The sequence below is a fragment of the Accipiter gentilis genome, chromosome 3 (genome assembly GCF_929443795.1).
Source record: "Accipiter gentilis chromosome 3, bAccGen1.1, whole genome shotgun sequence".
NCBI lineage: Eukaryota > Metazoa > Chordata > Aves > Accipitriformes > Accipitridae > Astur > Astur gentilis.
This window is the reverse complement of record NC_064882.1, coordinates 39,277,429-39,290,961: the sequence shown is the minus strand read 5'-3', so window position 1 is coordinate 39,290,961 and position 13,533 is coordinate 39,277,429. Positions and strand designations below refer to the sequence as shown.

General features: G+C 46.6%; 1 protein-coding gene across 6 annotated transcripts in view; it reads right to left on the bottom strand.

Moving 5' to 3' along the window:
• MXD4 (MAX dimerization protein 4) overlaps window positions 1-12,963 on the bottom strand; it is a 39,561-nt gene extending 26,598 nt beyond the window's left edge. For 2 of the 6 annotated variants that reach the window (XM_049832280.1, XM_049832310.1), the window contains exons 1-4: window positions 12,803-12,963; window positions 12,026-12,194; window positions 2,522-2,551; window positions 2,096-2,129 (exon numbers count right to left, since the gene is read on the bottom strand). In XM_049832280.1, coding sequence (XP_049688237.1) covers window positions 2,096-2,129; window positions 2,522-2,551; window positions 12,026-12,194; window positions 12,803-12,866 — 297 coding nt within the window. In that variant the 5' untranslated portion in view covers window positions 12,867-12,963. The remainder of the gene's footprint in view (window positions 1-2,095; window positions 2,130-2,521; window positions 2,552-12,025; window positions 12,195-12,802) is intronic. The other 4 variants (XM_049832291.1, XM_049832301.1, XM_049832318.1 and 1 more) reach the window with 4 other exon arrangements.
• Between the last annotated feature and the right edge of the window lie 570 nt (window positions 12,964-13,533).

Genomic DNA, 13,533 nt, shown 5'->3' with positions numbered 1-13,533 from the left:
GAACCTGAACAGCACTGTGTACCAGTACACGGCTGCTATGGCTTTCTGGTTAGTGGCAGCTCTGGCCACCCTCATCCAGGACACAAAGGCCCTGTCAATGAGGAAGCCATTTCCCTGCCCTCCAGCGCTCAGTCCAGCCCACAGACACCACATGAGGGACTGGGTGAGGAGGAGGATATGAGCGGCCATCTCCTTTCTTCCTCCTTGACGGGCTCCTGTGAGATAACCCAGTGTGCCTCAGCCAGAAGCCTCATGGCAGTGGTGAGTCAAAGGCGATGGTCCTGGAAAGAATACACCTCCAAAATCAACATCCAGTGCTTCATAGCCGGCAGGGCAGGGCTGCGCTGGGGGAAGAGGATGGGCTCTGCTGCAAGGACCAGCTGCTACAGGGACACACTATGGCTGGGAATCTTCCATCAAACTTTGCCAAGATGCTTGATGGATTTTAATGCAATTTTAGTAAAACAGAGTGAAAAACAGTACAATTGGTATTATCAGCTCATACACCCACAGTGCTGGAGGAGGGGGTTGTTAGAAAAAAAATAAATTACAAGAGTCCTTCACACAAATATATTAGGTGACTAGAATTGTATACACCTCACTTGCTTTTGTGAAAACCCATTTGCACATACAAGGATCTTGTACTAATTCGCAGGTTTTCACCAGGAATAATAAAAACCTGGCTTCAAGTATAGTCTAACTGTAGAGGTACAGCAAGTGGCAGCAGTTACAAATATTAGTTGTATAATCACAAGACATACCTGGCAGTTTACCTATTTTGACCTTGAGATGGCAGAGAAAGAAAAGGTAGCAAGGCAAATGCTATATACTCTAGCTACTACGAAGATACAACACAGAACTGAAAGTGAGAACAGAGATTGAACAATTTATAGATCCTTCTTCTGCCCTTGCATCTGCTGCAAATACTGCTGTACTTCATTTACTGTGCTGCTTAAACGTGTTAAGGCAGAGCAGAGGGAAGAAGAGGCAACTCCATGCTTAGGTTAGAAAAATGACTGGAAGAAAAAAAAAAAAAAGCAGTTTGGATGACAACAAGTCAGTAATGATGGAGCAGGGGAAAAGGAAGAAATGGAACAGGGTATCTAGAAAGAGGATGGAAAAAAATGAGAGTGAGAAAGAAGCACAGTTGGGGCCAAAGATTTTTTTCTTCTTTTAAAGAATTGTGACTGAAGGACAGAATTTTGCATCAAGTTATTTTCCTGAAGACTCTGTCAGCAGAACCTCTGCCAGCTGATTTCACTGCCTTAGCCAATGCACTGCATTCCGCAGCCCAGGCCTGTGTTTGTGAGCTTGAGCCTTCCCCAGTTCCTCTCATCTCTAGGATGACCACGTGGCTATTAGGCAGGGCTATAGTTTACTCATATTACAATTAAACTACAGGAAAGCATGTAGGCATGCAAGGGAAGTGATGGTCTAGCTGCTACATAACTGCGGCCACAGAACAACACACAACCCCCCCCACCCCAGTGAGTTCAATCTTGTTGTGCCATCAACCATGTTTCAGGTATTTAGAAGCATGCAAATAGGTTTAAGTCATATTCACACACACACCCCCCTTGCTTTCTTTGGATGCATGAAACCCGAAAGACCACAAGCTACACAAAAAAGAACAAAAAACTACCCGAAAGAGAGTTTGTCCTGCTGCCTGAATGATAAGTGAAAGGCAGCGATCCTGCAGTGAGGGTGCCACAGCGCTGCTCAGCCGGGGAACCGAAAGCCAATGCAAAGATGGGCACCTTTTGTACTCGGCAGCTCTCTGTGTGCACCTTCAGAGCAGCGTACCCCAGGAGACTTCCTACAGCTAAGGAGCCCATCTGCAAACAAACTCTGACAAGATACAGTAGACAGTAAACACAGCCTCCAAAACTGTGCAGACGTGTTCTTTAAAAATCGGGTCTTCAGGGTCTAATGAATGTCCTTTATAAGTAAGTACAGCTTTTCACAGCGCTGCATACACAGAACCAGGGCTGCAGCTCAGGAGTTGCTGATTTCTAGCTCACACACAGCTCTTTGGACAGGACACGTACCAGCAAGGAAGCAGACGGAGGGGAAAAACATATCTGTAGGTACTTACATGCAAGATGAAAATTAACTGCACTTTAGGCATACTTTAAAAAAAACATAGAATAACCCTGTGTGACATATTGTTCCCTGAAAATCATCCACCTTAATCACAAAATACTTTGATTGTACTTATAGCATTTAACACCTCTAGCAAACAATTGCTGCAATCAGATTCTTTATTAGTGACAGTATGGTTAACCAGTTACAGTATGAATCAGTCCAAAGCTAATTATCAGGAGTGTTTCAAAAATAGCATATCAAACAACAGAAAAAAAGCCAAATAATATTATACCTATTAGATTTTAGTTGATAAAACCCCCCAACTTAAACTATTCAGTGCAGAATCAAAACAAATTCAGCAGAATATTCTTCAATAAGCATGGTAATTCTAATGTCAGCCATACATCTTTTAATTTGCTTTTTTCTCAAGACTTACCTATGTTTTTCTAGTTCGTTGTGTGACGACCTATTAAAAAGAGAAAAGAAATATTAGAGAAAAGGATAAACAACCCAAAATTTAGAACATTTAAAAGCCAACACCTGCGTAAGTTGCAAAAGAGCTCTCTAAAACATGTATTTATATGGATTATGAAACAGCTTTGCTGTTAAAATGCTTCACTTTTACATCTCTTAGATACTTCAAGGTATCAACTTAATTTCCATGAGCAAACTGTGGGTTTGGGGGGGAATTATAATAAATTTGCATTTATTAGCATTCAATAGATTCAGAGACAGAATTGGACATAAAAAACTGGGCAGGTTAGTAATAAAAACAGCCCACAAGGTTTTTATCTTTGAAGAAAAATTATGAGGGGGCAGAAAGTGTTAGAAGATCTAAATGGTAACAGGTAAGAGTTAAAAGCACCCAAAAAGCCAGCTTTCAAGCCCATGGAGAAGCAAGAAGAAATATCAGCAGCTAACCACTGCTGTTGCTGTTGCCATCTTAATGGCAAAAAAAGAGGAATCCTCTTAATTCTCAGTCTACAAACAGAAAAAAAAAAAAAATCATGGTGCCTGAACTGACCACATCAGTATGCTATTCTCTTCCAATCTACTAGGATTTACGATCTATTTTTTTTTCCCCAACCGATGCCTCAGTTTTTTTGCCGTTAGAAGGCAGCCCTAACTTCTTGAAGGATTAATTGATTCAGCTGGAAATACTAATTTTATTTATACAGCTCAGATTAAAAACATTCCTAAAATGAAGTTACTGTCGCCCGTTCAAAACCAGCAATTTCCCAGACTTTTAGTTTTGTCCCACTGAAAACACGTCCAGTACACAAGGATCAAAAGATACAAAGGTGGTGGCAGCTTTTACAGCTGGCAGATTACATCAAAGCAGCTCTCTCCTACAATGTGCTGTAACCCCTGCCTGCATCTGGGCATGATGTGCTAACCAAGACAGCTTTTTGGAGGTGTAAGCCCGCAGTCCATCGAGTAAGCAGAGACATCACAGGTCAAGAAAGTCTTCCTGCACAAACGCACGACCTGCCTGATGGCAAGCTGTTCTGCCTCTCCCCACAAACACGCATGCAGCTGGATGCTGCTGTGTACCTAGGTGTTACTGATGATTAAAGTATCTCTCCAGCCATACAGAGGGGAAAATGCAAGCAAAGCTCATGCAAAGAAATATCCAATGAAAAAACCCGCAAGCAATTTATTTCAGGCTGGTGCAGCTCCTGATCCTGCAAGGAATTAAGCGAACTGCCCCTCTGCAGGTAAAGGAAAACTCAAATGCTTACAAGGTTCAGCACTAATGCTAATCCACTGTCACTGGAAAGCGTTCCAGTGGTGTTACCAAGACACCAACTATGTCAACCATTACCTGGCACCTTTTTCTGAAGAGCCTATGAATTCTTTATTTATCTATTTTTTTAAAACTTGTTCCATCAAGTGAGCCACAGCTAGGTAATGTATGTATTCCTACGGTGCCATGTAAGCACTCCTGACCAATGCAGCAACACTGAAAGTGTTCTACACATATTCTGTGCTACATTAATAGGTCGAGGTAGCCTGCGTTTGTTGTGATTTACTGTCTTTGCCTTTTGACCATAATAAGAGGATATTGTTTTTATTTTCTACTGCTACACACACAGAAAGAGATCAAACTTTTTCTCCACAAACATTTCTCCACATCAATGTTCACGAAACGTTACAAACACTATGCCAAATCTGCCAATGTTTACGAAAACACATAGAAAATATAAGTTCAGGTGGGAACCTTTCTCCCCAAACACCCGCAACGGGCCTGTCAAAGGCACAAAGACACTGTTCGCAGGGAACTCTGGAAGAGACAGGAAATACAGGCTGGTCTAGATTCATCCCTATGGCATGACCTCCCTGCCCTGATGTTTTTGACAATTATACACAAAGATGAACACGATCACTGTAACTAGCCATGTCTCAGCTGCCTGCTGTAGCAGAGCTCACACCCAGCTCCGGTGAGCATGCATGGTGACCGCTGCACCAGCAGGAGAACCACTGGCCAATAAATTCAGCCCGCAAAGAGTATTTTGCTGGATTAAGAGAGGATGCAATGAGTCGCTGGAAGTCCTTCTGCATGCAGCACACCTACAAGGCACCTCTGGTTCATGAAGGGTGATCCTGGTGTTCACCTGGGATACATCCTGCCAGACCAGCTCTGGAGGGGCACTGCTGCCTGCCCTGGCTATGCCAGTTAGCAAACCAAATGGTGACAGATGTGTGCCTCTTTGCAGAGCTCTTTGGGACACAAAAGCCTAACTGACACCTGCAGTGTGCAAACATGGGCACCAGCCACACACTTCAGGAGGTGTGGGGAGGCTGACTAATGTCTCAACTATCAGGCCTTATTCAGGAACCAAAACTGAGAGTTTTGACATTTACCTGACAGTTGCTCCATCTACAGAGCAAGTTCAATACCCTATTACAAGAATGATGGGGGATTTTTTGTTGTGTTTGTTTTCAGAAGAGATGAACCCCTCTCTAAATATTTATTCTCTCCTTCACTGTCTACAGCACAGTGTATTGCAAGAATATCCTTCTGCTCTTCATGCAACCTGAAGTGAAGGAAAAAACCCTAAGAACTGGTCTGCACACAAACCAGTATCCCAAGCACTACCTCTGTTTCAAAATGGGAGTCTTCTGTTACTTCAGTAAAAGGCAAGATGTAGGCCAAGACTAAGAAGATATATGTATATATATATTTATATAAAAGAGACAGATGCATGACTGTGGTTTTCAGACAAATGGTCTGTGGAGCCCTTCAAAAGCAGCTGCAAGAGAAGGAAGACTTTTGGTGTTTAGCTTATGTTCACTATATTGGGTTCTGTATCTTCAGGCAAAACTTGGGGGAGTTGGGGGCAGCAGTGATGAAGGAAAGGTGTCAATAAAAAGGTTCAGATAAAAATAAAGGGAAAAAGCCAACAATAAAAAAATTATCAGCAAAATCATAGATTCAGAAGGAGGAGGTGAGGAATGCTGCTGCTAATACCCCTTTAGCAAATGCCGAGCAGTTCACCAGCTGTGAAGTAGCAGTTACATTTTCTTTGTGAATAAATTGTCAAGATTTGAAAGAAGGGGAGGAGCCAAGTAAATGCAGATGTTTGCAAGATGCTGTGCCACTTCCAACAGCACATCCCCAGAACTGCCCCTTCCACCACCCTCCCTCCCCCAAACAAGAAGTCTAGGTATTGGATTTGAGCATTTGGTTGATGCAACATTCAACAGACACGTGCAAGCAATTTCGATGGGTGCTAACTGAGACGATAAGACTAACACAGAAAAGACAAGTCCCCCCCCAAAGTCCAGTTTCTACCAGTTTACAGGTCAGTCAGCAGGAACTGCCCACATGGGTACTGGGTTGACATTTCACTGTATGCACGGTGCACTGCCTGTTTCATTATTAAGACACCTTCCCCTACTCCTCCATCCATTTGCCCCATCAGACGGTGCATCTTGTCAGCAGGAAACCAGCACAGCTCCTAACAAAAGCAGGGACTTACTGGCAACACTGCTGAAATTTCTTCCCCAATGCTAACAGAAGCCAGGTCTAGACCTCGAGTCACCAATATGTTACCATTTGCCAACACATTTTAAAGCACCATAGGGAGCAAAGCAGGCTAGTTAATGAAGTGCTTAAAGCAGTGGCAAGCACCTTGCCTGTGCCAGGGCCTTCTGGTACAGGCACGGCTGGCAGGGTGTTGTACAAACCATGTGCAGAGGACACAACTCCACCTAAGGTCGCATGGCACTTGGAGGGCCACATGCGAACTACATTGCCTGCACTTCACCTTTTGTCCAGGCCGAAAGACTAAGAATAAACAGAGCAAGAAGTTTTACAAGGTGCTACACATTAAGTGTCTGCATCCAGTTCCCACTCCCAAGCATGCCGGTGCATAGGAGCACGCAGCTCATATACCCGCAGTCTTGTCTGGATGCGATTGCTACACAGCTTTTTGCTGGTAGGATCCCAATTCGATTCCAGGGAATTCCCTGTCTACATATATTACCTGCTGCGGGACGCACCTGAAAATATTACAGCCACCACGTGAATCACCAAATACGAGGAGTGTGTCAAGGCTAAACCTGAGCATAAGCATGCATTCTACCCAGTATTCCCTGCTCCTGAGCTGTTGGGTTTTTTCCATTTATTTTAAACTGAACACATCGCTTACAGCCTGTCAGAGAAACAGCCTGTATGGAATTAATCCACTAGAAATTACTTTTGCATTCTCCTCATAGCAAAATTTAACTGGCCCTGCAGATTCAGCTGGGATCTGCGAACCAGGCATACTGGCACAGCCTTGATGCAGAGCTCTGGCTCCAGTACCTCATTCAAGTTTGTGCTGCCACATGTTTGCAGTCGTGAGGTCCGAACATGCTTCTAATATGGTGGCAATTTGTTTTCCTCAACTGCACGAGCACTGCAACTCCCAGGCATCACAAACCTACTGCAGTTCCTCAGGAGTGACAGACCAGTTGGTAAGATCTATTATATTGGGACCAAAACGCATCAGTTTTAAAAACAAGCAAGATGGTATCAACTGCTGTCCCTCTGCTGCCAGCTTTAGGAAAGCAAACCCAGAGGAATCTACTGAATTCAGAAAGCCAGGCAAAAAAGCAGAGGAGCCGCGTCTGCACAGTCTGGTTTGCAGTGTTTTATTCTCAGCCTCCCACAAAAAAAAAAAGAAAAAAAAAAGGAAAAATAAAATAAAAATCGGGCTCTGATCCCTAAGCTGCTTTGTGTAGGCACAGAATAACATCTGCAGAGACCAAGGGGCTTGCTCTGCGGGCCACAGGTTGACCCTCACTGTGAGCCAACATTAACAGAGGAATTCGGACATTAAGCTGTTTTCATTTGAAACACCAAATGCAGCTTTCATCTTTTTCTAGATATAACCCTTTGCCAGAACACAGCACAAAGTACAAGTCTATTTATATAACACATGAGAAAAATATTAATTAATAGATACAGAAGATATATTTATAAACCAGCATGTATTTTGCTCCCCCTCCTTCAATAAACCAGCTCCTAAATTAACAGGCCAAACACACTGCACCACCGACGTCCAATTCCTTTCTCTGCAAGTAAATTTAACTGTGACCTCAGTAGACAGGCATCTAACACTAAGATTTTAGTCTTCATTTTACCTTATTTCTGACCCTCTCATGGCAAAGCAGCTGCCTGAGCTCCCCTGCGCACAGGCAGACATGAACCTCACACCCACACATGGCTTAAGGCACCCCACACCTGGTGAATGTCATTACAGCCAGGGCAGAAAAAAGCCCAGTTACCTGCAGGCTAGCGTGGTTTTCTGTCAAGGTGCCTTGCCACATGAGCAAATGTCACCGAATTTCAGATTTGCGTTGTATTCCTCCACAGCACATTGCACATGTGTTACCTATCCATTTCCTTGGATCGAACAGCAAGCTTGGGGAGACTTTTGAATATTTGTTTTTAACGTTTCCGAGGTTCAGCTGCACTAAATCCAGCTGCTTGGTTTATGCCTTTTCTTTAATTCCAACTACACATTAACAAGAATTATTAGACTGCGTGGCACTGCTTTAGGAACTACAGCCGCTGCTTTGTGAAGAGGAGACATTTATTATACTGTGGTCAAGTACCTGGTAAGTATTAGTGTAACAGTAAGATGTGACCTAGGTTTACCTCCCCACAAAAGACAATCTTGTGCCTTTCTCCAATCTCCTGTCCTCTTTGCAGAACAAGAATCCAGTTTCATTTGCCAGAGCATTTTGGTCAAAATTACTGGAGGGGAACAAGTCTGAATCTCAGCTGAGGACACGGTACAAACGGCAAACCGGAAAGAGAGAGAAAACAAGGCAGTTTGGTTTGTGTGACATGGGAAAGGGGACATCACATGAAACTGAGAAGAAAACACATGAAATCAAGTAATTTTCATGTGGAAGTGAAAAACAACTGGCTAAAAATCGCATCTGATGATTGCTACCAATAACCCTGAGAATACTGTTTAGCAACAAACTGCTAATGACCAATTCCAAATTTGATCCAAAGCTATCAGTGGACAAAACAAAAATGTTAAATTCCCCGTGGTAGACAGGAGTCTTAAAGATTTCCGTTAATTAAGCACAATTCTGCTGGTATTTTTCCCTGCATGAATCCAAACCCGTCAAAATTACTTTTCACTTAATCGCAGTCAAGAGGGCAGCAGCCTTTAGCCCAGACCTGAGCATCCTGTCCAAAGGGTGGGCAGCCTTCCTCCCCTTTCTTTTCCTGGGGGTCTGGGCCTTGCCAGCAGCCTTCGATGAGAGGATGGAGGTCTCAAGATATGATTTCTTATGTGAACATCACCACCACCTCGGCAGAGGACGGAGGCATCCATCAGTGCCCTCGCTGAACAACAGGGCAGCTGTAATCCATCCCTGCCCGGTCCCCCAGCCCGCAGCAGCCGGTCAGCACACCTGTACTGCACGAGTATGCTATTTCCCCCTCACAGGCAGGCAACATGGGGGAGAAAATACAGAACAAAGAAGGGTACAGCACACCAGGCTTCCTCACATCTGACGGTTTTTCTCCTCCTCCCTTCTTTTCTGATTTTCTAAGAATGAGGAGGAAGATGTTTTTCATGCTTTTATATATGTATAAATCATAAAGCATAAACCCCCCCCATATATATCTATCTCAGTTTTTAATCTGATCAAATGCTGCAAGCAGCAGGATATAAAAATAGATAATGAAAACAACAAAACCCCTGCAGTTCTGAAACGTGCAGTTATCTGCTCCTTTCCTACTCCTCCAGACTTAAGTATGTATTTTTATATGTAAGAAAAACAAAGCAATAATAAGGAGTAAATTTCAGACATGTACACAGTTGTGCCTGCCTGCATCCAATGCTCCAAACCCACCACGTCTGGAAAATGGTTAAAGTGGAACAATATGGACACTTTGCCCGGTGGTTCACATCACCCACGACCACTCCAGATCCTCTGAACTTTGACCAGTCGTCTCCCTCTGTTAATCTTTGAGTTGCTTAGGCAGATTTAACTGTATTATCAAAAATTCAGACTCTAGTCTGGGGCTCGGACCCTACAGCCTATAAGCTCCAAATAATAATAAAACAGCGATGCTAGTGTACTTCATGCATTTCAGATTGGACGTTCAAATGTAAGGATAATTTCTCCCCCTCAAGTCTAAGCTCACTGGCAGACTTGAGCAGCGATTGCTAGATGTGGGTACAGAGTCGCTGGGTACAATGCAGAGGTGCCCACAGGGCCCTGCTGCTGCACCTCTGTCCCTGAAATAGCAGGGTGCTGCATTAAAGCAATGTGCCTCTGTTTCCCACACCAGCAAGCAAGCCCAGTGCCCACGCTGAACCCGGCAAACCACCGTCCTGGTGGCGGCCACCCCTGAAACTGTTTCTCGACAAGCCTTATCCTGTTCTGTAACGCAGACGACTCATCCCTAATCTAATCACTGCCACTAGAAGAAAAGAAAGTGTAAGTAAATGTATACATTGCATACCGCAGGATGGCATTTTTGAAGGTTGCCACTGCTAGAGTGAGAATCAGAGCAAAAGACTGAACAGGTAAATATAAATCTACAGGCAGAAGAAAAGCAGGAAGGCAATGGCAAGCAGACGTGTATGCCTCAGCTTTAATAACGCTAGCAAATCTGTGACCAGAAATCTTTTAATTCTGCTGTATTTGATAGATTACAAATCCTCTCCTAAAAACTCCTAAAAGCAGCTTACATTTTAGACAAATAACTATTTTGCAGCGGATGACAAGAGACCTAAGAACAGAAACGATGGAATAATAGCTCTGTAAGTAACACAGAGTTCTTGAATGCAAGAGACAGAAAAGAAGAAATCTGTGCAATTCAAGGGCCAGTTTACAGCTGGAAATCCTATGAGACCAGTTTTGGTTAACTGTGATTTTTTTTTTAAAGGCAGTGAGCATACTTTATAAGAAAATAATTAAAAATCTTCAGGAGCAAAGTGTCTCAGGAAACAAGACACGCCTCCCACTTTTGATGACTTTCTTTTTTAAAATGAACTGACATCTTCTCTATGCTGCAAAATGAGACAAAGAATTCAACTGAAACCAAAGAAATGTAGGAGTACTGCAATTAATACCCCCCAAAATGGTTGCCTTGCTTGGAGCAGGGGCATAGGGCAACAATTTGCTCCCCCTCAGTTATCTTCAAGACACATTGCTCGGCCGCAGTAGGCACGAGCAGGGCGCTCATCAGCTCGTGTCTTTCTCAAGGAGGGAGCTCGTCAGCTTTTGATTTCAGTTTGCACCTCCGGTGCCCCACGAGCAGCCGCTGGCCCTCTGCCCCGCACCTCCCCAGCGCCAGCAGACCCAGCTGCCCACTGCCATGCGGGATGCCCACTGGAGGAGCGAGAGTGGAGTGGGCCCGTCGAGACTCGCTGCTCGTTTGGAAAACAAGTCACGTGCAAGCCGAGTTCATTTTAGGCTATTCTACAGGAGCCACCATCCAGCACGACCGTGCAGAGCGGAGCCTGCGCTGGGGAGAGCATCGCCGCTCCGGGGCGAAGCAGGCCCAGCTGGGCACGGTCCTCGGTCCTCTCCGGCGCAGCCCTGGAAGAGCAAAGCAGAGCAGGCACAGCACAGGGCTGGAGGAGCTCTCAGGCAGGGGCCGGCACTGTCCCCGTAAGACAGCCTCCTGCACGTACACAGCCGCTGCCCGAGCAGCAAACAAAGCTGCAGAGAGCCTGCGCACAGCAGCCCTCTGCTCATGCCATCGCAGCACAGGTAGCGGCTGCAGGGAAAACAAGAAAACCACCGCTACCACGACATAAAAGCGGACGATAATCGTGATAAATAACGACCGAGTCATGCACTTTGACGGATCTGCATGCGGCGGGTGGGTGGGTGGGCTGGCGACCCAGCGATGCAGCAGAAGTGCCGAAGAGGTCAAGTTCACTCCAGCACCTTCTCACTTAATACCTACAGGAGAAGTTCAAGTGCACGAGTGGGTCTCCCCCGACTGCCCCGCATGCTCCCCCTCCGAGAGCCCGGCGCCGCACTGCAACCAGAGGCTGCATCTGCTCTGGCTGCGATGGGGGAGGCGGGCGGTTCGTTGCCTGTGGTTTATAAATAAATGCCGGGGGGGGGGGGGGGAAATTAGTGCCATGCAAAGAGAAGTCTGGGTGGTGATTATGGTGTTAAGATCTGCAGTAAAAGCCGCCGTCGGTGAGCGCGGAGCAGAAGGAGCAATGAGGGCGGATGGTTTAGAAGTGCAGTGAGTACTAAGGAGATGGTGTACGCGTGGCAGTGTTTATATGAGAGATCAAAACAGAGCCAAGCCCATCCAGGGGAAAAATGGCGACTACCGGGATGGGGGAAACTAAGACACTGGATTAGTTATTATTTTTAATAAATGTATGCACTGTACATAAACTAGACACATTGGAAAAGCTGCCGATTCATTCTGAAAAAGCGGTGCGTCTATTACCTGTTATTCTGGGATTTTCTGGCCATGGTGCCTGCCTTTGTTTTCTTTCTGGAATAGTCACTATCGAAGGGTAACACTGATGCATAGCCATGTTCTGCTTCTAGGGACAAAGTCAGCATTAGTGGCAATATATTTTTTCCATGCATTTTTTTCCTCCTTTGCAGGAACGCTAGGGTAAAGAACAGAATTTTTTCCGGTTGATTTGTTTGGATTTTATTCTGGCATCTCTTAAAGAAGCGAGACAAAAAATATAACAACTCGGTAAACCAAAAAAAAAAAAAAAAAAAAAAAAGAGTGCCGAAATTAGGAGGATTATTTGAGTGCACATTAAAAACGAGGCGGATCATGCAAACCCTTGTCACGCTGCGCTGGGGGGGGGGGAGGGGGGGGGGAAGCACTGCCATACAATTAACGACTGCCACACACAGAGAAGTGTGAGGTATCCTGAGCGCTGCAACACACACACCATCCCCATCCAGAGCTTGACAAAAAAAATAACCGATTTTTTTTTTTTTTTTTTTTTGGTTTAAAAAAAAAAAAAAAAAAAAAAGGCAAAGAGAAGAGCACTGTTCCTCCCCCAGCGCGGAGCCTCTGGCGAAGCCCGGGTCAGTCCCCCGGCGCCCGGGCAGGTGAGGGCTCGGCGCTGGTCCCCCGGCCCGGGCCGCCCGCCGCCGCCGCCGCCGCCGCCGCCGCCGCCGCCGCCGCCACACAACAAAGGCCGAGAGCGGCTGGGAGCGCCTGCGGGTGACTGACTGACTGCCCGCCTGCGCCCAGTACCTCGGTCTCTTCTCTCCAAGTACTCGGCCGCTTCCAGGAGAATTAACAGAGAGTTCAATTCCATGGCTGCCTGTGCCGAGCCGAGCCCCGAGCCCCCCGTCGCCCCGCGTCGCGCACCGCGCCGAGTTCACGCGCGGGGGACTTCCAAGCCCCCGGTTATAAGGCACCTCTCTCAACCTACATTTGACACACAGGCGACGGGCGGCCCGCGCCGCCAATAGAGAGCGGCGATTCGGCGCGGGGGCGGGACGCGGGGCGGCAGCCGGGCCAACCGGCAGCCAGCGCGCCCCCCCTTTTCCCCTGGCTGGGGCAGGGAATGTTGACAGATCCCCATCTCCCCCTCCGATTGGCTGGCCACTATAGTAACAATTTAGAAGCCGAAGCTTAGCAACAGCACGTGGTGGCCCGGCCCCCGCGCTCGCTGAGTGGCCGGCTTCTTGCATGTTAAGCAGGCAGCCGCCGCCGATTGGCGTGCGGGGCGCCATGCAAATGAGAGCGGGGAAGGGGCCAATGGGGTAGGAGACGCGTGCCGTGCGGCAGGAGGCGGGGAGGCAGGAAGGGGGGGGAGCCAATGGGCGGGCGGAGGCGCGGCGTTGCCGTGAGGAAGAGGCAGGCGGAGGGGCGGGGCGGGGCTCGGCTCCGCCCCCGCCCTCCCACGCCGCCGCGCGCGAGACGCTCGCCGGCCTGAGGAAGGCAGCGGCCGGTGCCGGAGCAGTTACTAACGTTAACGG